Below are 26380 nucleotides of genomic sequence, written 5' to 3'. Positions count from 1 at the left end.
TCCATGCATTGCATGGTCTAAAGCTAACCAATCTTTTCTTCTTTTCTTTTGGTTGATTGCATATCTCCATCTTCGACGGACACCAAGACCATACTACTATTACATGTTGCAGACAAAAGCTGTCTGAGGACCATTCTTTTTCTTCATTGATTATCATTTTCCCTTTGGCAAAAAAAAAAAAAAATCATTTTCTTTCAAGGAAAGTGGACCAATCTTCATATATGTATATATTGCTTAAAATGTAATCTTAATATATGCGTCATTTCACTGTCCTTCCATTCAAATGAAGCTGTAACCAGTAATTATCTAGAAGCAGTAGGAACCAGTCGGAATTTGCCAAGTACTCCACCTAATGTCTTTAATTTCTCCTACTTAATCTTGGTGGGAGTTCAGAGTTCACCCGCTTGTAAAACGTTTTTAAGAATTTTTTTATGATCTATCAAAATGGAGGGATGAAGTGATTGAAATCCTTTTACTATTGTTTAACCAACATTAATACTATTTTGAGAATCATTAAGCACAGCTTTAATGGTTTCGAATTGAGATTCTATCCATTATCACTGTTAGGTATTTAGGCGTTAATGAATGTTTGTTCCCAATTAAATTTCATTAATAAAAAAGTTGCTGATTGTTTATTGATACATATATGGCATCTACATAGTTGTTAGTGATTGTTTATTAATAGAAAGATACAACCTTAAACTAGAAAACAAGAAAAAACTTTAAATAAAATTAATTTATCACGTTATTTATAAATAAAATTAATTATTATAGTAATTAAATAAAAAAAATTGTTTAGTAATTTGATGCCATTTGTATGCATGGAAGATGAGATTGAAGTGGCAGGATGGGCGGCAGCTGTCCACAGTAATGTTATTATGTTTGGAGACCGGCAGGTCGCATCCTAACAGCAAATTATATGTATTTCTTTAATTTTAAGTAATATATTAATTCCAAAAATATAGATATGGATCGAACGATTTAGTTCTTCTTTTTCTATGATTTGTTTTTGAGAATAAAGTCTTTTTTATTTTTTTATTTGATTCCATGAACCTTTACTAACATTTATTAGAGTATCCTTGTTTAGTGGTTGGTTGATACAGTACGTTAATGGATAGTTTTCAGTTTCCAACGAGCTTCAAATTAGAGCCAATAGCTTTTCTTTTTAAGATTAATTAATTATTTTCTTTTTAATCCTATTGATTATTCTATTAATTTTAATTTATAGTAACTTAAATTTGATTTTATACAAAAAAATAAATTAAGTTATTCTTTATATCAATAAAATATTACTTTAATTTTTTAAACAACAATTGAAATTAATTTTCTTATTTTTTTATAAAATTAAAACAATATATATGATATCATGTTATTATCTCTACTTATATATAAATAAAAAGTTTTAATCTATATTTTATGTCGTATATATGATTAACATGTCTTATTAAAATTATAATATTACATTATATATTATTAAAAATAAAATTTTATTTCAATGTCTATATCATATAATGGAATGTTTTATTAACACAACTAATAATAAATTTTCTAACTCTTAATATTAATAAATAGTTTAACCAAACAACCCTTTAGATATGTTAAATGCCAATTATTCACATTAATTAATTGGACTTGCCAAATCATCTATTATTACCCTGTTATATTGGAATTCAAAAATATATCCAAAGTAAAAAAAAACAAAAATAATTTTATGTGATAGTAATATTCACGTTAATAAAAATGGATAATGTTTTTAATGATTGTTATTCAATTAACAGTGGACTATAATTTAGGACAGTTGAAGAAAATATTTATCATATTATGGGATATTAATGAGACTCATCCTATTTTACATCGAAAATTAAATTTTTAGTCCAAGCTAATTATATTATGCGGTCCAGTCCAGGAAAACCTATTATGTTGACTCAAATTCATATAATCCATGACTTATTATTTATTACTCATTTAACTCAATGTCCCATTCAGATAACTGTTTGAAGTTAGAAATGTTGGGAAAGAAGAAGTTAAGAGCAACAAAGAAATTAAGACCGCGTTTTAACAGTTACATTGTGTTATATTTCCTTTAAAAAGATAATTAATTTTTTATAATTGAATTCTATAAAATTTATGAAACTTATTTATAAATTTATAAATTTTTTTCCATCTAATTTATATATACAACATAAAAGCAGAGTTAAAATGATATAATTGTAAAAGAAAAAAAATTATAATGTAATTCTCCTTCTTTTCTTTAAAAAAATCTCAAAAAACTGAATATTGAAAATTAATTTAATAAAATAAATGTAATGTCTAAAGATTCAAAAAATGCTCTCTTTTAAAGTTTAATTAAATAAATTAGAATAAGGATTAATTAGTGCTTTTAGATAGCATAAGTAAAATTACTCTAGAAGTAACTATTACACAATATTTGGTTGAAATTTATAAAATTTATAGAATTTTTTTTTTTTAAATTTAAAACTTATATGCTTTGAATGGAGTGAGAGTTAATTTAGTATTCTACGTAATTAAATTTGTGTGAAATTGGTTATAGCTAAATTAAATTTTAAAATATAATATGTAGAATTCTCAAATGAATTTCACATTAGTAAGTCAACATATTTTATAATACTAAAATATCTCTTTGAATTTTATTTTATTTTTAAAAAATAAAATGAGTTCTTTCATGAATTTAAATCTAACATAGCGTTAGAATTTAAATTTTACTTATATAAAAAAATAATAAATTGAAAAATCAAGTTTATAGCTTTCTTTTAACTTTTGCAAAAATGAAAGCATGTAACATAGTTGAAATTCATTTCCCATTAACCACAAGAAATGCGGCTATACAAAGCCCAATTTTAATATCTTCCAGCCAATAACAATGACCCCTCCACTTTTACCACCTCATAACGTTAAGAACATAAAAATAAATATAAAACAAAAAAGTGACATTATAAATGATATAATTTCTCTAAAATAAAATAAATAATGTAAATTCATTTAAATATATAATATCTATCTATCTTAGTCATAATTTCATTTTAATTTTTCTCTTTTGCAAATATCAATTTTCTTAGCTTACAATAATTTTCCATTTAGAGTCTTTTTTCATGGAAGTTTAAAATCATGAGAATCTAAAGTCTTAGACTTGCAATTCTTAAGTTTTACAATTCCTAAGAATTTAAAATTTTATTATTCTTAATAGTTGGAATTTAAAATTTTACTTTTCATATTTAAAATTCCATATATTTTCATATTAGAGATTATATAAAAGTTTCATAATAAATTAAAATGGTTTATATATTTTCATATTATGAAACTTACTAGTATGACTTTAGCTTTTAATTACTAAATTTATTTTCTTAAGAAATACTAAATATAAAATTAGAATGATTCTTTTTAAATAAGAACATTTTATTATTAGAAAAGATTAATCAACTAAGAACTTTCATTTGAATATATAAAAAAAACCATGGCTAAAAAGTTTATAGGAGTTATCTTTTTTATATATCTGAATTAATTTTTTTCAAATTTAAATTCTTATAAATTTAAAGTATTATTTTCAATTATCTAAAAGACGATAATATTTTTAAAAATTTGTAACAATTTTAAATTCTATCATTATTTTCTCATTAAATTAAATTTATCAACTTTTTTATTTTCAATTCCTTTAGTTATAACTAGTGTTGATCATTTTCTTTTAGTTGAGCCATAGTATATTTTTGGCTCAACATTTTGCTTTTAATTTAACAAAACTTAGAAATTAAATTAACAACGCCAAAACTTTTGTTTTCGCCACTAAAGGGTCATGCCGTCACTAAAGGTTTTCTATTTAATACTTGTTATAAAAAGCGTAGTTCTAATTTTTGGGAATTAATAAAATATTTATGAAAAAAAATTAATAACAACAGTATGTAACTCGTAGACGGACAGAAGATTAGCACAGTATGTAACGATTTTTTTGTGTACTGTAATTTTAAAACTAAACTAGTTGTTTACTCATGCGTTGCACGATAGTTATTATTATTTTAATTATAAAATTAAATTTATATATACAATTTAATGAGTTTTTAATATTTAATATTAATTTATAATATTTTTAAAATAACAACAAATTAACTATTTTTAAATATTTTTAATTTTTTAAAATATTAAAATTTATTAATATAATAATATAAAAATTATCTTAAAAATATTTATTAATCTAATTTTAATGTTATATAAATTAAACACTAACGTTATAAGTGATATTATTATTTTTTAAAATTAGAAATTATTATATGAATAAAAATATTATTTTATTAGTGAATATAATATTTAAAGATATTATATTTTGTAATTAGAATTTTTATCTAATTAGAAAACTAACTTATTAGTTAATATATTATTAAAATATAATTAATATGTTTCTTAGAATAATTAATTATCTAGTTAGAAAATTAATAATTATCTAATTAAAAATCTAATTAATTATTAATATGTTATTTCTTAGGATTAGAATTAGTGTTTAATTAAGTTTTCTGAGGCTTGATTTCTTGAATATGCATTTCTTTTTGGTTTATATTTGCATGATAAGAGATAATCTCTTTCTGGGTAAACATGAGTAAGAATCATAAAAGTTAGATGACTACTTTGTCTTAGATTAGAAAAAGAAAAAAATAAGACAATTCTCAACTAAGTTAACTCATTCACTTCAGTACTCATAGATTCTCTTACCAAACTAACTTTGATCGCCAGAGGATCATTGAATACAAATTAGTATAAAATGTTCCATACATGACAATATTAATTATAAGTATACTGTGATAAGCAGGTGAATAAAATAGATATATAAATATTTTATATTTCGATTAAATATTATTAATATTTAAAATAAATTAATATGAATCGTATTAGTATTAATGATTAGAGTTTTTATCATATTTTTTTATTTCTTTACATTTCTTTTTGCTTATTACTATTATTTTTTTCTTTTTTCTTCTTTCATTTTTTTTTTTCATTCTTACTCTCTCTGTATATTTTTCTCAATATCTTTCCTTCTCTTCATTTATTTCATTTCTTAAATATTTTTCTATATTTTTTTTCTCCTCTATTTTTTTCTAATATTTCTACTGCAGATTTCTTTATTCTCTTTTTTTTTTGTAATTTTTTTCTATCATTTTTTTATTATCTTTTTTCTCTTTATTGTTTTATCTATATTTTATATTAATTTCTCTTTTTATTTATTTATTTTATTTTTATTTACCATTATTTTGATTCCTACTCCTATATGATTATTTCCTTTTCTCATTCTTTTTTTTTCTTCTTCATTAAATTATTATTATTGATTATAATCGAAAATTAATTGGACATTAAAATTTTAAAATACTGAGAATTAATCTATAAAGGAATTAGACATTAAAGTAAAATTATACGATAAAGTTAAATTAGAAATATTTTTAAGTAGATCATATAAATTTTATCGACAAATTGGTGTTGAATTTTTAAAATAATAAAAAAATAATTTATTGACAAATTATTGTACATAATTAAATTTAGCTATAGATTTTGTGTAGCTAATCCGTAGCTAAATTAGGTGATGGACAATTATTTCATCATACACAACTGAAATTTATTATTATTTTAATTTAGCAACAAAATAGTCATGGAGATCGCTAAATATAGAAATTCTTTATAGTGTATTAAGATATTTTATTTTATTTTTACTTTATTGTTTATTATTATAAGTGAACATGTCAAGCAATATACGAAAATATGATACATAATGAATACATAATCAAAAATATTTTCATAGATACAATTTAATATTTCAAAACAAAAAATAACAAAAAATAAGTATAAAGCTATGGCACTTTAAAGAAATTTTATAGAAACTTGTACAATTTGACTAAAGAAAATTAATTATAAAATATTTAATTATTATAATTTATTTTTATTAATTTGTATCATTAAATATAATATAATAAAACAAAATATATTTAACGATAAATTATATCTTCAATGACCATTTAACATATTAACAGCAATTGCTAATAAAATTCTACCAAACGATTTAATTTATCAACCATCAGCTACTAGCTCTCAGCCACCGACTACCAATTGCATTGATCAACTGAACCAAACAGGTCTTATATGTTTATTTCTTAAAAGAGAAAAATATTATCTCTTAGGTTAAGAAAATATTTCTTTTCATTAAAAAAATGCTGATATGTTAACCTTTTTAGATAAACAAATATTGCTTAATTAGAATATAAATCATTTACTATTTAAAGGTTAAATTCAAATTCAAAAATTTAATTTGTTTAAATATTAATTTTTTTTAAAAAATGATTTTTAGTGATCTTCTTTATCTCCCCTGCCATTTTCATAAAATGATTACCCCATCTCTTCCCCAAAAAAGAAAAAGAAAACAACAAAGAGAAAGGGCCCTCAGTCGCACATGTTCCCCACATCAGTGCTGAATGAGAATAGTTATGGAAGAAAAAGAAAGACCCTCAGTTGCACATATCCAAGTTTCAGTAAACCCTTTTCATCTTCCATATGAATTCTCTTCTTCTTGTACTTTTCATATGCCCCATAAGAATTGACCCATGAAATAATAACTGCTTTCTGTTTCTGAAAATTCCAACAAATTGTGTAATCTATAAAGCATATAGTTTGGACTTATTTTCTGTCTTTTCTCTTCAATTTTCTTACATATTTTTATAAATTTTCACAGTTTTTTATGAACTAGTTTTTATGAAAATATAAATGGATTACATACATCATTTATAATTTATAAATTACTATAATTTAACATTTTTCTGTTCCTTATTGAATTATTTTAAAACTCTTTGTTTTTCACAACCTTTAAATAAAATGTAAATTTATTAAAATTTTCCAGTATTTTTTTGTATATATTAAGCCATTTTTATATAATTCTTGAGGTTTTTCTTTGCATTACAGTTAACTAGCCTCTTACAAAAGTATATTATTTTTATCTCTTCATTTTTCTTTGCTTTTCATAGTCCTTCAAATGAAAAATAAACTCATTAAATGTTTCTGTCGTTATCTTGTATATATTAATAGCCATTTTTTATGTATATTTTAATATCTTGAAATGATAATTTGAGTTGCAGTAATGAAACATTTTTTTTTTCACTAAGCTCCTAAGTTATAATCATTATTTTCTTGATATATATATAAAATTTAAATTTAGACAAATTTATAACTTATATAAAATTTATTTTATTTAATCTCATAAAATATATATGATTTTAATTATGATTTATCGCATGGGTATATATCTAGTTTAATCACTAAGATATATATTATTAATAGTCTGAAGGTTATTTCCACATTTCAATTTTATTTTATTAAAATTATTTTTTCTTATTAAATACTTTTTAATTAGATATGTCGTGAGTAATGATACTTGCCTTAAAAGTGTATTTTTTTATTAAAAAATGTGAGCTAATAGAGGAGAAGAGAAAACATTTTTTAATAATTCTTTTTTATAAAATATTATTACTCTCTTTTCTTCATCTTCTTCAAATCTGAAAATTCTTCCTCTTCTTTAATTTATAAAAATATTTAATAAAAGTTTATCAATTAAAACCTCATATGTTCTGAAGCAATCCTTCTCCCTCTTCTTTCTCTTTTTCTTCAATTTTTATAAATACCCAATAAATAAATAAAATCCATGATCAGAACTATGTAAAATTGAGACACTCTCAATCTAGCCAGAAACAAAACTATATAAAATGCAAACTTACATTAAAACTTGGATGAATTTCAGAATTCCGGAGTTACATTACTTTTTAATACTTTTATATATTTATTTAAAAATAATTATAAAATTTGGTCAAATTTATATAAAATATCTAATTTTTATATAAAATTATATATTTAAATATTTTTATATAAATTTATCAAATTTTTTACTTATATAAATTAATCTAAAATTTTATAAATTTTATTTAATAAATGTATAAAGATATTGAAAAATCACTTTCACTGACTTCATCCAAAATTTGAATGCCGTACTGACCTAAACCTTTTTTCTTGGCCTTTTTTTTTTTTCTGTTTTTTGTTTACTTGTTCTTTTTCGTTTTGTGTTCTCTGATGAAATAAAGATTGAACTTATGGCTTGTTTGGTTGGTAAGAAGATAAGATATGAATGAAAATAGGAATGAGTGACTCCTATTTTTGGTTTTTAGTTAACTAAAAATTACTTTGAAATTGAAATGAAATTTTTCCAGATGAAAATCGCCTATTCCCTTATGATTAGGAAAAGTTTTCATTTCTGTGGGAATCAAATCAAACTATTTATAAATAATCAAACAAATAAAATAATATTATTATTTTTTATATACTATAGTAATAAATTAAATATCATTATTAGTATTAATAAAAAATAAAATTTAATTTTTTGTTTCTTTTTTTTTACCATTATTTAAATGCCATTACTAAGTTTGTTTTCGCAACATCATCTGCTGTTAAAAAAGTATTTTATAAAAGAAAAAATAAAAATATAAAGAGCTCGATAAAATAAAATCGATATATAGAAACTCAGTAAAATAAAGATAGTAAGTTCAGGGGTCTTTTAATGCATTTTACCTATGTATTTTGGAGTAAATAGAAATTCACCTCATTGTCTTTATTTGTGTTGTTTTTGGTTGGAAGGAGATATAAATATCCATTTATTGTATGTTTGATAGGGTGAGAGGATGTACAGGTTGAAAAAAAGTGAACAGCTACTCGGTATAAAGTATGCAGGACAAAAAGGAAATGCCATATCAAATAAATCACACTGACCCGTACAATTTTAGGAAAATATAAAATAATTACCTATAGTTAAACAAACAAATTCATTTATCCTAGAAAAATATTTTTTTTATTATAAAAAATAGAATTTTGAATTTAAAATCTTATTTAAATTAATATATGTGCATATTATTATATTAAATATCGTAAGTGTTTATATAATTTTTTTCTGTCCAAAGAATCGGTTCTGTCTATTTCTTTATTTCTCTGTAAAAAAATTATATTAATCTGATATAAAAGAGTATGAGAAATGATTTTTACAGCTCAAAAAAATAAAAATAATATTTAATTTATAAACATTTTAATATGTCAAGTGGTGCTGCGTCCGAAACCAAAAATAATAAATATATATATATATTTTTTTTGTCAGAAAAAGTAATAAATATTTAAATATTATATATCATCACTTTATATATATTAACAAACATGCATTTAAGAAGCTTTGAAGTTAAGATGCAAATTATAAAACCTTAATAGGATCAAACAAATTTGATGCTTCTTTTAGGATATTTGTTGATGATGATGCAAACTAAAGTCAACTTCCTCATCTGTTTTCCCATAAGATTATACTATTGCACAAGCAAATTGTAACACCCTATTTATATATCATTTATAAATTATTATTTTTAATTACACGTAACTTAAGACATAGATTTAACCATTCACAAAATGTATTTAGCAAATTTTTATTAATTTAAAATTAGGATATATTTGTTTTCTTTTTTCAATAATTAATTAGTAAGTCAGACATTTAAATGGAATTCAGAAATTTAAAATTATTGGGTTCTTTTCTTTGGACCTGTGAAATCGTCTAATCATATGGCTATGCAGTCATCAATCCTCAGTATTCAGAAATTGAAATCAATAATTCAATGCATTGTATTGGTGCACTATGACAATATCAGTGTGCTTTATTTTCAGATTGGCTAGCATATGAAGTGAATTAATATTTTTCCAGATAATCTTAAGAATATACTGCCCACATCAGTCTGATATATTATGAATTGAACTTTTTTGAATATTCTTCTTGCAAATTGAACTAATTCTCTAAATTACCAATTCATAAAAAAAAAAAATTAAAATTTAAAATTTCTTAGTTCTTATACAGTCATTCAAATTAGTTATGCAGTTTTGGTTTCATCAATATAATCAATTTTCCTTTGCAGCAGTGATGTAACAATTGTTTTGGTTAGTACAGTAAATAGAAATAAATAGAAAGGGACATACACTGAGGATATATCGTAAGCCAGCCAGCTACACTCTTCCGCTCATTAAAACTTCACCACATTACATTTCTCACTTACACACCCTTCCATCCTTTCCTCGAAATCTCCCCATAATCTCCTCTCTTCTCTCCGCCACCACCACCACCACCACCATGGAGTACATTTTCCAAGCTTGCAAGTTTCTAGTGAACCGACTAAGCAAGCAACCAGGCTTCACAACCGTCGAGTATTGGCTAGTTAACCACCCAAAAATTCACAGCTTTGCATGGAAACAAGGCCAAACACCAGGCTCATCTCCTGTCTTCCTTACCTTAACAGTTATTGCTTATCTTTCCGTCACTTTCCTTCTCACCCGCCCCTCGTTCGGCATCAGTTGTAGCCCTCGGTTCCTTAGAAACCTTACTGCTATCCATAATATGATCCTTCTTTCTCTTTCTTTCACCATGGCTGTTGGTTGCACCCTCTCTATCCTCCTCCTCTTGCCAAACGTTGACCACCTTGTTTGTTTCCCTAAAAAAACCCCACCATCAGGGCCTCTCTTTTTTTGGGCTTACATATTCTATCTTTCAAAAATCTATGAATACATGGACACCCTTTTGATTATCCTAAGCAACTCTGTAAGGAGGCTTACTTTTCTCCATGTCTATCACCATGCTACTGTGGTGGTCATGTGTTATCTATCTTTGCATACTTCACAGTCAATGTTTCCTGGTGTGCTTGTCACAAATGCTGTTGTTCATGTCATAATGTACTTCTACTATCTTCTTTGTACGTTAGGGATACGTCCAAGCTGGAAAAAACTGGTCACAGACTGCCAGATAGTGCAATTCTATTCAAGCTTTGCAATCATGGGTTGGATTTTCTACTACCATTTTACAGGCTCAGGTTGCTCTGGTATTTTGGGTTGGTATTTTGATGCTGTTTTCATTGCCTCTCTTTTGGTTCTGTTCCTTGACTTCCACTCTAAGAATTACTCTAAGAAGAAGGCCAAGGGAAATTAGGATACTCTGATTTTTATATCTTCCAAAATATTTTTAAATTTATGGTCATTCATGATTTTCATTGACCATATCAGTTCTTCTTCTTCTTCTTCTTCCTCTCTTTTCATTGTCATTTGTCGCAATCATCATTTTTATATTATGATACTAGTTTGGCGTGCACGTTCACAATGACATAAATGAGCTTGTCAGGATTTTGTTGATTCAATACAGTCGTTTGCTCAAGTGAATGTGCACAACAAATCTGTAATTTTATTTGAATTTGGGTTTCATTTTTATCTCTCTATCTTAGAGTAATTCAATGCAAGGGTGAAAAAGTGGAAGACATTGTGAGGGGATATGGGTGACACTTATTATGTACACTAGATTTTCAGAGTTCATTGTTACCTTTCTGGCTTGTAGTATGCTTGTGCTGTCAGGATTCATATTTTAGGTATTAAATGTTAGGTTGGTGGAGTGATGGATGTGTAATTTCAAATGTTCTTCTCTGTTGTGTGGAAAGAAAAGGAAAAAAGACCCAGAAATGTTTTATTGACTGCTACAATGTTACATGATTCATTTGATTTTCTTTATCTTAAATCAGCTCGGATTAATAATCCAATTTATATCTTAATCTAAACATATATATACTGTTATACATATCAATTTGGACCCAATCATTTTAGGCATTTAAATATATATATATATATATATATATATATTTTTTTTTTTTTCATATAATAATTGATATTAAAATCAGGTACCAACCTTACCTTTTATTATTTTTCTCTTTCTATCCGTTAATATCCACTAAATTGAGTTTGCTTATATATATTCACTTTCTCTTTTCGCTTAGCCTCTATTTAAATCTCTTTTATAGTGATATTCTTTACAAAAATTAATTTCTATACAATGATAAAAAATTACGGTTTTAATTTGGGCCAGTTATAAATAAAAATAAACTCTTTATTTTAACAAGTTATAAATTTTTTAAAATCAAATATTCCTTATATATTTGCAAAAAAATTATATTATACTATATTTTCTCTTACTGTAGAATTGTTTTGTCTCATCAATCTTATTTATATAATATGGCAAGATATTTACATATCTTATATCTAGTTTCTATCATTTCACTAATAAGATTAAGTATTATTTTAAAGAAAAATTTTAGTACTCAAACTTCTACTATGTTATAATCTCCTCATAGTCATAAATTTTATTTGGTTTTAAGTGTATAACTATAAAGAGATTTTGTAGATGGGTGTATGATTGGAAGCTAATTAAATACATTTGATAAGATTTAAGAATTAATACCCGATAATGTGAGGCATGGCCTAGTGATTTATTTTCAATTAGTTTTTGATTCTATTAGTTTGTTTATAAGCTTATAGTTGTTATAATTATTTTACTACGTAAATAATATAATGCTTATCAAATTTTATTAATAATAATTTAATTAAAGTTGATATCATATAATTCCTTTTTTAATTCATGACATATAACTATTATTCTGAAATTATAATTGATATAAATAATTATGATATCATATTTATTGTATTTGAAACTAGATTTATTATTAATAAATGTAATAAAGTTAAATAAAAATTAATTATAGTATTCTTAATTGTTATAATCTAATTAATTTATATTATTAAAAATAGTATTATAAAAGTACACATTTAAAAGTAACATATATTTTTAATGGTATTTAAACATGCAACAAGAACAATTAATAAAATTTTAATCATTCAAGTTATCTGCTATGAACTATTATTCATTAATATTGCATTGATCAGACTAATCAACGAGATTATGGTATCCAATAATTGTCTCTCTATAATTAATATTCATTATTTCTTTCTCTATTAATTAACAATGGGTCGACATGCTTTTTCAATATTTAATATTTTTAATACCCATATTTTTTCATGACCATAGAATAAGTGATCGATAGATAGACCTTTTATTTTCCAAAGATTATATGCTAAGTTTATTATGGTATATAAGCATATGGTAAAATTTGTTTAATCCATTTGTTAAAATTTACTACTATGTTAAAATAAAAATAAAATATTTAATTTTTCCTAAAATATGCTTTAATAACAAAATTATCCTTAATCAAGGTATTATTGAAAGCATCAAAAATATTTCAATTTCTAAATCAAATCTGTTTACTAATAAGATTTGCCGACGAGATTGCAATTTGTCAGTAAATTACTTACAAAAAAAATTGTTGATATCAAATTTTCATCATCAATTCATTGTCCATTAATTAAAAAATAACAATCTCGTGATAAATATTTTGTCAATAATTTCTCAATAAATTTTGATAGGAAATTCATTAGTAATTGTTAATTTTTATCGATAATTTATTGACCATTATTAAAATATAATAATTTAGCAATGAAAATTTTATCCGTGATTTATCAATAAATTAAATAAAGTTGCTGGTTAAGTCATTGGTATTTTATACCAATAATCTTTTATAGCTAAATTTTATGATAAAATTATTCGTCGTAGTTCACTGGGGATAAATATTTTTAAATATTAATAAATTCGACTGGTAATTGTAGGTAATTCGTAATGTACTATAAAATTAAAAATTAAAAATAAAAGATGAAAGAAATAACTTTTAGTAAATAAAAATAAAATTATAGAATGAGAACCAATATAAACATATCAAATACAACCAAGATAAAGAATCAAAGTTATTTTTAACATTATAAGAACTAAAAATATTAAAAGTAATTAGTTAAATGAATGTAATACCTTATATAAATAATGAGAATGCAAAACAAGGGGAAAAAGTAAAATAAATAAGAAAAATAGAAAGGAGTATGATAAAAATAAAGAAGAAAAATGAAAAGAAACAAATCAAAAATTATAGATATAAGTGTCAAACTATTAAGTAACAAAGAAAAAGAAAATCAATAAGTAGACTAAGTATGACAAGAATAGAGAAAGGATGAGATAAGAGAGGGTTATTTTTGAAATTATTAATGATAGTTTACCAATAAAATATAACATAAAAACTTTTTTGTAAATTATAAAATAAAAGCATTATATATTACAATTAAGTAATGAAACTTTTTGTATAGATTGTCGCTAATTGCTGGCTTTATTTAGCGGGGAATATTTGTTGGTAAATTATAGGTAAACTATTGGTATTTTGCATTGAAATGTTAGTGACCTTGGCAATGAAAAACTTTGTCGATAATTATTATAGGTAAATTGCTGGTAATTCATAGCTAATTGATGACATATATTTTATTTAGCAGCAAAATATTTCAATGGTGAACTGCTGATATTTTGTGACTAATTGTTTGGTATTATTTTTTGAAATTTGTGACAGACTAACATAGGTATGATGTGGGCGGAAAATGGACGTCGAGGCAAGAATAGGATGTCTGGACAAGAGCTGCTTCTGGCAAACTTTTAGGATGACAGAACTCTAAGGTATGAAGGTATATGAATGAATCGAATTGCACATTAAAACGGAGCAGATAATGATTGATAACGTATAAATAAAAAGTTAGAACTAACCATATAAAGCGTTTTTTAGTTGTTTAGCAGTGGAATTGTTAGAACTCCCAAGTTAAACGTGCTTGGTTTGGAAAAATTTCAGGATAGATGACTTTTTAGAAAGTACTCGAATTCGCAAGGTAATAAAATCGTAAGACTAGTGAAAGCCAAAGCGAACAATATCTCATGTGATCTGGTTTCAGATCATTACAAAACATCATCTGATAATAAAAAAAAATTATCAATAAATTTTTACTGTCGGTAATTTATGATAATTGTTGACGTTTTATTTAGCAACTAATAAAATTTACCAACTAAAATCTTATTATCAATACATTTCATCGACATGTGGAATACCTCATCGTATTCAGTGAATTAGATTTAGAATTTGTTAGGCTCAAATCGTTACATAGAATAACATGATCTATATATGTAATAGAGAGTTGTATAATGAAATCATAATACAAGATAATAAAAAAATATTTACCTAAACAGTCTAATATAGTTGAGTTAGGCGTAAAATTTCTAATTGAGTGTTCCTGTGTTGAAATAATGAAAACAAAAAGGATATTGTACATATTAAATATAAAAATAGTGTTGCTTATTTCATGAGATAATATTTTCTAAAAAATCTTAGTATAAGATGCAAAATTTCCACTAAATTCATAGCCCAAGATTGACTTATTTGGATGAAGACCCTAATGTGGTTCTTGAAGTCTTACAAAAAGAAACAACTTATGCATCATTGAGGTTAATAATATAAATATATATTAATTTTATACTTAGTTTTATTTTTATCATAAAATTTTAATTTGTTTCGTTTCAATCATTCAACTTTAATTTTAATTACAATTTAGTCATTTATCAATAAAAAATTAATATGTCATATATTTCTTTTAATTATTCTTTTTTATAGTTGTTTTTGCCACGTGCCATTTTTTTATTTGTAAAATAATTAAATTAAAATAAAATTAAAGTTTAAAGACCGAAATGAAACAAATTAAATTTTGAGATAAATGCTATGTTATGGGATAGAATGGCAACATATAATTCTTGAAATTGATAAAATGTTACCTTTCATGCATAATTAATCTTAAATAAAAATAAAATAATCTACAACGTAAAATAGAGCCACATATGGCATAATCACAATGTATAACTTTTTTTTAAAGTTAATGGAATCATTAATTTATTTTTTTTAAATATGGAATTGTATTATATCTTTTTTAACCTGAATTCAAAAATATAAATTGAAAGCTTTTCAGGACATTAACTTTAAGTTTGTCGTACAAATTCAAGAAACTAATTTGAAAACTCATCTTAGAAATAAGAGTTACGAGTTAACATAAATTTTTTAATTTTGATAACTATAGACAATTTTTTTTTAATTTTTTTAATTTAAATTACCAAAATTTAATTTGCTAGAATTAAAAAATTTGTGTTTGTAATTATTATTATTAAAAGACTATATTAAATTAAAAAAAATACTAAAACTAATGATTTTTTTTCTTACATTTAATACTAGAAATAATGGTGGCTAATAAAATAAATAACGAAGCAGTCTAACTTGTCATGAATATTTTATGTATAAAATTAATTAATACATAAAATATAAAAACTCATTGGTTAATATAAAAGTTTTACTGATCCGAATGGGTATTGCCAATGTTCAAAAGAATTTCGTTCACCAATGACAATCGTGACATGTTGCCTATAGGAAGTTGGCTACTCCGCTTGAATATCTGTTTCCATAATATTAATAAAATTTATTTACGTATTTAAAATTTATATGTTTTAAATTAAATAAAAAATTAGTTTAATATTTTATATAATTTAATAAAATAAATAAATTTTTTAAATAAATTTTATATTAATACGTCAATATATTTTATAATAATAAAATATCTCTTTTAATTTTATTATTTCTATTTTAATTTTTTTTTCATGTTTTTTTTCAAATGAAATGAATTCTTTTATGAGTTTTAATTAAATATATCATTAGTATTTTTGCAATATTTACTGATACTTTGCCACAAAATGATTTCGTCAAAATTTTAAAAAATAATAGTTATTATTTGTAATTTCTGCTTATATAATAGACTTTTGATTTTGAGAAATAAAAAGATTATATTTAATTTTAAACTAGTTATTTATTTGTGTTTTTTGTTGTTGTTATTATTATTATTTTGATCATAAATAGCAATGTCAAACTAGTTTATAAAATAAATTTAATAAAATTTTAATATTTTATAAATTTTTATTATATTTTTAAATATAATAATAATTTAAAATATTTTAATAAATTTTAGTATTTCAAAATTTTATTAAACAATAAAATAGATTATTCTAAAAATTATTAAATAGTTTATACAAATACTATTGATTATTATCTTTTAGGATTAAAATTACTGTAATTATAAAATTAATATATAAACTAATATAATATTTAAAACATATTTAAAATGCTACTTTTCTACATTAAAATTCTTGTATAATTCAAAAAAGCTCGTTTGCCAAGTGGTTCAAGGAGGAAGTTGACGAGACAGTTTGAAACGACGTGGTGATCTATTAGCGTTACACGACGTCGTTTTCGATGGTTGGGTGGGGAATAAATAGGGGTGAATTGGATATTTCATCATAAGTAAAATCAATTGGAGTGAATACTGTTCATCTATAGTGTTTTCTAGCTCTAGCTTTAATGACTTTATATAGATAAAAAAAAGTAATAAATCCTAGAATACTATAAATATTTTCAATTTAGTTAATAATAATAATAATAATAATAACATTATTTTTAATTGAGTAATTTGTTTTGTATAGTTAGTTTAAGTAATTGATATAGAGTTTTAATAATATTTTAATAAAAACTGAATTATAATTTTAGTGTTATTAAAATATTTATGTTAAGTATGGTTAGAATTAGATTGTAATAATAATTTAGGTAACTAAAACTGTAATGATGTTTATTTGATTAAATTAAAGAAGTAATTAGATTAAAATAATATTTGAGATAGAAATAGGTTTAGTAATGATAATTTGATTAATTTAACTGCTAATATTTAAAAAATTATGCTTATGATAGGTCCAAATTATATATTTATTTAGAGTATTTTAGAGTTTTATAATATGATTTTTATATATAATATAGTGAAAATATGTGTTTTTACCTCATTTAAACTTAATTGTCTATCTTCAAGTAATATTAACTAAAAGAGGAAAATATGGGGCTAAATACTAAAAAAGAGGTTTAATTGGATATATTCGTGTCAAGGCTTAAAATTAAGATTCATAGACTGCTATTTACAATGCCTGACTAAAAATTACAAGGCCTAAGTGACATTTTAGTCATTATGTATAATTATTATGATTTATATTAAAAGTTATTTATGAGATAATATTTGATAGAGATAAAGATACATATATTCTTATCTATCAGATAGACTTATATTGGTATGTTTATCTCTATGGAGACCTACTTAGAAGAGAAGAATTCTCTTCTATCTACTCTTTACATCTGTCTACCATTATTTTCTCTATAGTTCTTTCATAAACATTTTAGTATAATTTTCATTACCTTTTTTTTTTTTTAAGATTTAAGGAGCTTTTCAAGAAGTTGAGAGTAATGACCAATATCTTCCTACTTAGGTGGTTTTTACTTTATTGTTTTATGTCTTTCTATTTAAAATATGATCATTTGGTTAAATATGTTAGGTTAGTTTTTATAAATGTTTAATTTAGTCTTTTTATTGTTGTATGAATATTGTTATTTATTTATTTAATGACTGATTTCTTTACCTTCATATCTTTATTAGTTTCAATTATTATTATTAGTTAATCATTATGTTAATTTAGTAATAGTAATTGTTATGAACATATTTAGGTTGAATGTATTAGAGACACCAACTTTGCTTCAATCTATGTAGGTATAAGAAACTTTAGTTGGATCATTAGTTTAAGTAACTAATGGAAAATGCACATTACCATCTCATTCATTAGATCTAGGATTAAAGTAAAACAGGGAGATTACTAAGTAATTGGCTAGCTAAATACTATCTTTAGCATATAGTTTTAAATCATAAGCATTTGCATTGCATATTTATTTATTATTTAGTTACTTTATTTTATAAATATTATTCTCTCAAAATACTGGTTTAGAGTGTTTAGATTTACTTTTATTGTTTTATATTAATAACTAGTTATTATAATAAGTGGCCTCCTAGTTCCTTAAAAGATCGACCTCGTGGTGAACTTACCTTTACTATAGGAACAGTTCATGCATTTGCGAATCTTAACTTATACACACCAGCTTGATATTTTATTACTAAGGTTAAGGTTAAAATTACTAACATAACCTTATAACATTGTATTTGTTTTAATCAATTATTTATATACTCATAATTTCTTTAATTATTCTTTTAAAATTATTTATTTTAAAGGCGACTTAAAATCTTATTATTTTTTATAAAAATCAAGAATAAAGAATGGTATTTCTTTAAATAGGATTTTATATATAAATATAATATCTTTTAGCTAGATAAATGGTATACATTCATTTATATAACGTATGAGATTATATCTTGAACGTCAAATGTTATACAGTATTTATAACTTTTGAAACGTAAGCTAAGTAGTTGCATTTTAGGGCATACTTATCTGCACATGTATAACTAGGATTACACTTTAACCCGCTTAGGTATGATGTCCGAAAGCCCAAAGTTGTTGGAAATGAGTAAAATAGATCGATGACCTATTAACTTTATTATATCTGTTTTTGTAAATAATAACACCATTATTCAGCTGTTTATTTTTTCTTAAAAAAAATAAATTCTCATAATTGACAAGTCTTATGCCTAACAAACTTGAGCCAAGGTCAAGATTATATAATTTTCATGGTTATGAACATAACTAGCGTGATATTAGATGCTATGATTTTGCAGTTAACAATTGATCCTGCTAAAAGCATATTATTGAGGTTTCTTTTAATAATGCTTGAGGGTTTACTAGGTTTAACTTTGTACGTGCAGTCAGTTCACTTTGACAGTATATGCATAGTCTGTTGCAGTCTTATTAGCTAGTAGTCACCTTTTATTATGTTATCTAAAAGGTATAACATCCTACTGTATTTTTACCTTGTTTGGCATCTATTCACAGCATTATAACTTATAGAGTCCTTCTAGTATGGCATCTTGTGTATTTTATATCAGTAGGCATGACCTGCTATATTGAATAAACTAAAAGTCATCTCTAACTGAGTTAACAAGTATAGAGAAAGAAGACGAGGTGATAACTTCTGTAGGTTACAAGTTATCATCTCTGATTGTTGTTATCTATTTCGTAACTACTAGATAATATATTTTTAATGGTTAAAATTAGAGTTCAAAATCTAAAAGCTGTTACTTTTATAGATGTAAATTATACCATGTCCTTACTAAAGAAAACCTAACCCATGTTGACGTAGATTTGGCCGGTTACTAGAAAAAAAAACACGACATTTAATGATAGGTTTATGTGTTTTGCTAGGGCAAAAAATGCCTACTGATTTACATATTTGCTTCATGATTTTGGTCTACAGTTGACATTACCTATGTAAATGTATTTTGTACTAATCTTTCAGACACTCATTTGGCTGCGAATCTGATCATTCATACTAGAACAAAGCATCTTGAAGTTGATCTCCCACTTAAACGTCTGCAAACAATTCCATCAAGGGACATTAGCAGTCTATCATTTATCTAGTGTTTGACAATTAGCTAATATATTTACCCAAATTTTATTAGCTTCCCTCATTATAATGCCAGTTCTATTGTGGCTTAACTATTAGATTGAAAGGGGGTAATACTGTATTTTGTATAGGACACTTCATACGTATATGAACTTTTGAGCTTCGGAAAATATTTTTGTTTTAAGAAAATGGCAGTTGAACCGTTAGCTCCTTGTGCCAAAACATGGGCATTAAATATTTCTCAGTATCATCACATAAATACACACATTGAAAAAGAAAAATTATCGTGAGAAAGACTTTGCTTGTACTATTAAGTAATGGTAAAACAGAGAAATGAGTTGAGAAGAAAGAAGAAGAAATCCTAGGAGAAAAAGAGTATTTAGGGAGAAAGTGATGCTTTTTTATTTCATCTACTGATTTAGAGTAATTTAAAGCATACCGTTTTACGGGTAAAAAATACAACCTCAAAAATTTTAATGCATTTATATATTCAAAGCTCAAGTTCAAAATATTAATTAAAAGCTTAATTACAAAAAACTTTTCGACCTTTGGCGTTTTTCTCAATTTAATCACGTGTTTTTAATTGTAACAATGTCATGCGCGACATTATAAATTTTGTCAAATCGATACATAAATAAAATTTCCGATGAAGTTTATTCCACGTGGCTGTCGGTGCTCTGGTAACTTAAACACGTAGAAACGGTGCGTTTTAAAGCAAAAGCAAAAATGCTGCGTTTTTGCCCTATAGAAACGGTGCGTTTTTATAGTCTTAATATGCCCCAAATGCATCATGCTTCATATGCCCCAAATCCCTAATTTCCAAATTCATTTACAATCTGTAACCCTAGTTTTTCTTATTCTCGTGGTTCATATGCCCCCAAATTGACATTTATCTACTAGTTTTAAGGTCGCGCATGGAAGAGGTGATGAATCATTTGAAGGCTGAAAGGACGCATTGGAAGAGGTAATAAAAGTGAAGATGGTAATGGAGTCAATTATTGCAGAAAACTTAATGACTGCAGAAAGCTTGATGACTGCAGAGAACTTGATGATTGCAGAAAACTTGATGATTGCAAAAAACTTAATTCTGAGAAGAAAATGCTACAAAAGAGAGTGTCCTGATGTGGTTTAAGAAAGTTTTGTATTGTACTACTCATTGGTATTTGTATTATAATGCCTATGAGTTTAGTTTAACTGTTGGATAAATGTTTGTTTTGTAATTTGAACAGAAATATTAAATAAATGACAATGTTAATTTATGATTATTGAGCATTTTGACACAGGCCATATAACTTGAAGTTGGATGCCTTTTGCATATATGGTACTAGTATAAATCATAAATGGAGAATACAAGTATTTAAGAAGAGTATGAATTAATGAAAATAAAGGCATTATCTGCCTTCAAAACATTCTATTAATATGTGTGGGTACAAAGGCAGTATTTGCCTACAAAAAATTAGTGCAAAGGCTGCTACAAAGAAAGACACAAGTCTGCAAACAAGATAACAAACACAATATTTGCCTAAAAAAAGAAATGGCATGCTCTACATTTAATCACAATTGCATTGTACTACTCAATTTGCTTGACTCTCTTGGATTCCAACAGGTGCAGCACCTATCCCACCATTTTTAACTCCTTTGCCACGATCTCTGCTAGCTCTATTGTTTGTTGAACTTGCAATTATTGGTCTGGCATAAGAGGGAATTGATTTGCCCTTACTTGCTATTGCCTTTGCTGCTGCCTTTGTACCAGAAATGAATTTCACTCCTTGATTCAGGCATCTAGAAACCAAACACAATTGTTCCATTAGACTAGGCATAAAATAATAAGAAATAAAATATTGTATTGAAATTACCCTCAAACACATGTTGCCAGAATCTTCAAAGATTCTAACTCCATAACCTTGGTTAACCTGTTTGTACAACCATAATGAATACAAATTGCTTCCCATTGTTCAAATGTAAACTAAATACAAGTATTCAAATGTAAACCAAATACAAGTGTTCAAAAAACTTACTAATGCAGTTTCTTTTTTCCTCCTTTGATGTCCACTTGAAGGTATGCCAGCAAATTAAGTTGCTCCAGATTAAGGTCCACTTGAAGGTGTGCCAGCAAATTGACTTGGTCCACTTGAACTAAGGATATCAGACTAAGTTGTTAGGGAAGTTGCAGTTGATCCAAGTGCAGAAATTGCTTTTCGTGGCCTGCCACGCTTGACTGGCAGTTTAGGAGGCCTCTTGAAAGATGGATCATTTTTCATCTTACAATTCATCTTGTTGTGGCCAACTCCTCCACAAACTACACAAGTCATTTGAATTCCTTGTCTAGACAGCTTATTAGGATTCTTTAGATCTTCAGTGATATCTCTCTTCCGGTTCTTCTTAGGTCTGTCAGGTATTTTCTTAAATTTAGGTGCCTTGATTGGAAGCCCATCAACTTGTGGCCACATTTTTCTGCCATTCAGTGGCTCAAGAGCATTTTTGTAGGTTTCAATATAAGTTTCTACACTAAAGTACTTGTCCAACCAAGTTGCACTATCCTAATTCATCCAATGAATGCTAGAACTGATCCTCTCCTATGTTCATTTGGAACTTGCCACCAACAGCAGGTTTGCAAGTACATAATCTGCTATCGTACTTGATTTCTTCAAGCTTAGTTCTAATTTCTAGGTGTGATGGAGTCAGTTAAACCACTAGCATGCATCAACTTAATATGCATTCTCTCCATTAATGCACATCTAATCTCTTCTAGTATGTCTATAATGGTCATACTCCTAAATTTCACAATGTAACCATTGAAGGTTTCACTAACATTATTATTAATCATATCACACTTAGGAAGCTCAGAAATAAATGACTTACAAAATTTGGATGGATCCCTCTGTAAAAAATTGTTATAGGTAGCTTCATTCTCTACTTTAATTTGATCAATGGCTTCCTTATAAGCAGCTTCATAAGTACTTCTAGCTGCACTCCAAAACATATTTTTTAAAACTTGCCCCTTAAACTCCTTCCAATTATAATAAACATGCCTAACACAATTCATATGTTCAGCAAAAGGTGCTAGGTTCTTTATAGTATTAGTAAGACTCTGTGCAATAAAGCAAATATAATTATTAAGCAAATACAAATATAAAGTAAACAATAATTAAAATAGTTAAGAAAAATTACCTTTTGTTGGTCTGATATAAAGGTCCACCCTAAACCATCTATAATTTGCAGCTCCTCTAAAATAATGGTTAAAAACCAAGTCCAAAAGTACTCATTTTCACATTCAACTATAGCCCAAAAGATGGGGAACATTTGATTGTTCCCATCTTTACCTACTGCACATAATAGTGCCCCTCCTAAAAAAGTTTTCAAAAAACACCCATAAAATCCAATAATGAGCCTACAACCTTTCAAAAAATCTTTCCTCAAGGAACTAAAGCCTATGAAGAACCCTTTAAAAGTACAGTCTTCATCAGGGAGGAAATCAAATCTGCCTTCCTTATCCACCCTAAGCAATTCAACTTTGTAGCCTCTTAACTTAGCATAATGTTCATGTACAGACCCTCTTAGCATATTAAATGCTTTCCATTTTGCCCTATAGCACTTTGTTCTTGACACTTGAACACAGAACTTATCAAGTAAGTCATCCTCCAAGTCCTTCACACTCCAATTGCAATTTCTTCTGAATCTATGTATATATTCCTTAGCTATCCATTAAAAAGTAGCTTGCCTATTTTTCATCTCCCTAGGGAACCTATGCTCACCAACATATGTCTTAATAGCAAAGGTATGCTCTCTTTTAATCATGCTTCCATACAGTCTCCATGGGCATTCCTTGTCACATCTCATTTGAAGTTGGTACTTGCTGCTTCTCATCACTTGCACATTGTGACCATTAATAATTGTCTTACAAACTGCAGTTTTGCACTGATGTGCATCTTCAAATCGCATTCTAAGAACCAGCTGTAAATACTTATGATCACATCTGGGATCATATACAACCCTCCTTTTCCTCTTTCTTGAAGCCTCTTCAATGCCATCCTCATCAATACTGTCTGAATTCACATCCCTATCAGAGTCTTCGTATTCACTTACAAAGCTAGATGCTTCATGTCCAGCATTTTCTGCCCCAGTAGTGCCATCAGTAGATGCTCTTTTGAACTACAAACCAGTGTTGCCATGTAATCTGTCAGTAAGCTCATCAACAGGCACATAATTCTTATACTTTGTTGTCCTTTTCCTTGCTTCCACATACTCATCATCATCTGACAGTTCATTATCATTTAGTCCATCATTTGTGTCATTCTCATCAACTGGTAAGTACTCAGGATCCTTTTTTGATTCTACATGCTGTTGCAATTGCTCACTATGTTGAACACTGACATCAAACACAGTTTCATCTAAATCATCTAAATTGTCACTCTCATCCTCAGTTTCATCTAAATTATCAGTCTCATCAACTCATAAGTAGTCAGGATCCTCTTCCGATTCTACTTCCTGCTGCAATTGCTTACTATGTTCCTCAATTTCATGTACACCTTCTGGATTTTCACTAATACAGCTAACACCACAATCTTTTCCATGTACACCTTTCTCTCCTTCAATATAGACTTGTAATACTCCATTGCCTTCATCTATATATTTAATCATATCCATTAACCCTCTATCATCTACTATTTCCTTTAACCCATCATTCAAACTCATTCCTGGAATCTTATAAGAAATCTTTGCCCCATAATACCCTAGTTTTTCTGCTTCATCAAGTATGTCCAAATATCCTATCCTATCTGGGTCTAATCCATGTTTAGAAAAAATATCTCCACCTACATAAACCACATTGCCACAAACAGATGCAAAACCCCCACCATAGTTTATATATATAGAAAAGCTGTCAAACATTCTATTGAAAGAGTGCATGAGTTAATATTTCAACAAGACAAACACAATACTTACATGAATAAGACCCTATAGACCATGACAAACTCAAATAAATAAATACGAAAATCACAGTAAACTCAAATACATTTTGAGAAACCCAAAAGTGCAGTAATAAAAAATTGATTGATGCCCTACCCCACACATATCGTACTCATCTCGTTAATGTAAAAGTTTCTTAGAAAAGCAATTAACAATGTAATAATTTACTTGTCCTTTTCCAGTGGTTGGTACTTCAAGGGACCATAATGTTTGATGGCTACTGCTGTCTTTGCTTGTTGAAGGGATCACAACGTGTTTGATTCTTCAAAGCGGCTTCACTTTCACTCTATTCTTCAAATGGGTTCAGTAATCACAAATGATAAGAAATAACGGTTATTTCAATTTTGGAGATTTAGGAATTTCTTACACCATATACACCATTGTTTCGTTCTTTTTTTTGCTCCTTATTAAGACTATAAAAACGCACCGTTTCTGTAGGGCAAAATGCAACATTTCTGCTTTTATTTTAAAACGCACTGTTTCTACGTGTTTAAGTTACCAGAGCGCCGGCAGCCACGTGGAATAAACTTCACCAAAAATTTCATTTATTTATTGATTTGACACAATTTATAATGTTGCGCATGACATTGTTACAATTAAAAACACGTGATTAAATTGAGAAAAACGCCAAAGATCGAGAATTTATTTGCAATTAAGCCTTAATTAAATTTAAAAAAAAAAAACGTTCACCCTCTCATATATACGCACTCTTGAATTCATTCATATCTTATTAACAAAATAACCGCTGTGCAAGAGTATATAAATAGAGGAAACCATCTAATTAACTCAGATTAAACACAAAGGATACATATCCCATACAAGAAGCTTTAAGCTTAGCTAAAGGTTAACAAACTATCAGCTAATCCTAACATTTACAAATAATGTATGGTATGAAGAGAAGTAGATGAGCAGGTTATATCTACTGTAATTGTGTAAGAGGCTGCTGTGACAAGTTACTTGAATAACTTGAAGGTCTAGACCGTCACCCATCTTACACACTAACGCCATATGCATCTCCTTGGCTTTGTCCTTTGCATCAAAATGGCTCTCTTTTAGGCCTTAGGTACGAAGCACCGTAGAATCCAAGTTACTGTTTTAGGTGCAAAACTAGCTATGACCACATTCAATTCTTTCTTTCTCTCCACCATAAATAAGGG

General features: G+C 26.2%; 1 protein-coding gene across 1 annotated transcript; it reads left to right on the top strand.

Annotated features, from left to right (window-relative positions):
• The first annotated feature begins 9811 nt into the window (after nucleotides 1-9811).
• Nucleotides 9812-11570, top strand: LOC125370353 (elongation of fatty acids protein sre1-like). Its single transcript, XM_048375411.1, has one exon. It carries the CDS (start codon nucleotides 10184-10186, stop codon nucleotides 11030-11032), a length of 849 nt encoding a protein of 282 aa, XP_048231368.1. The 5' UTR covers nucleotides 9812-10183; the 3' UTR covers nucleotides 11033-11570.
• The last annotated feature ends 14810 nt before the right edge of the window (nucleotides 11571-26380 follow it).

Source organism: Ricinus communis, chromosome 6 (assembly GCF_019578655.1).
Source record: "Ricinus communis isolate WT05 ecotype wild-type chromosome 6, ASM1957865v1, whole genome shotgun sequence".
Taxonomy (NCBI): domain Eukaryota; kingdom Viridiplantae; phylum Streptophyta; class Magnoliopsida; order Malpighiales; family Euphorbiaceae; genus Ricinus; species Ricinus communis.
Note: the sequence above shows the minus strand (reverse complement) of the source record. Positions and strands in the feature narration are given on the sequence as shown.

Excerpts from the sequence above, each read along its gene's own strand:
- LOC125370353 (XM_048375411.1), top strand. The coding sequence starts at position 10,184 with ATGGAGTACATTTTCCAAGCTTGCAAGTTTCTAGTGAACCGACTAAGC.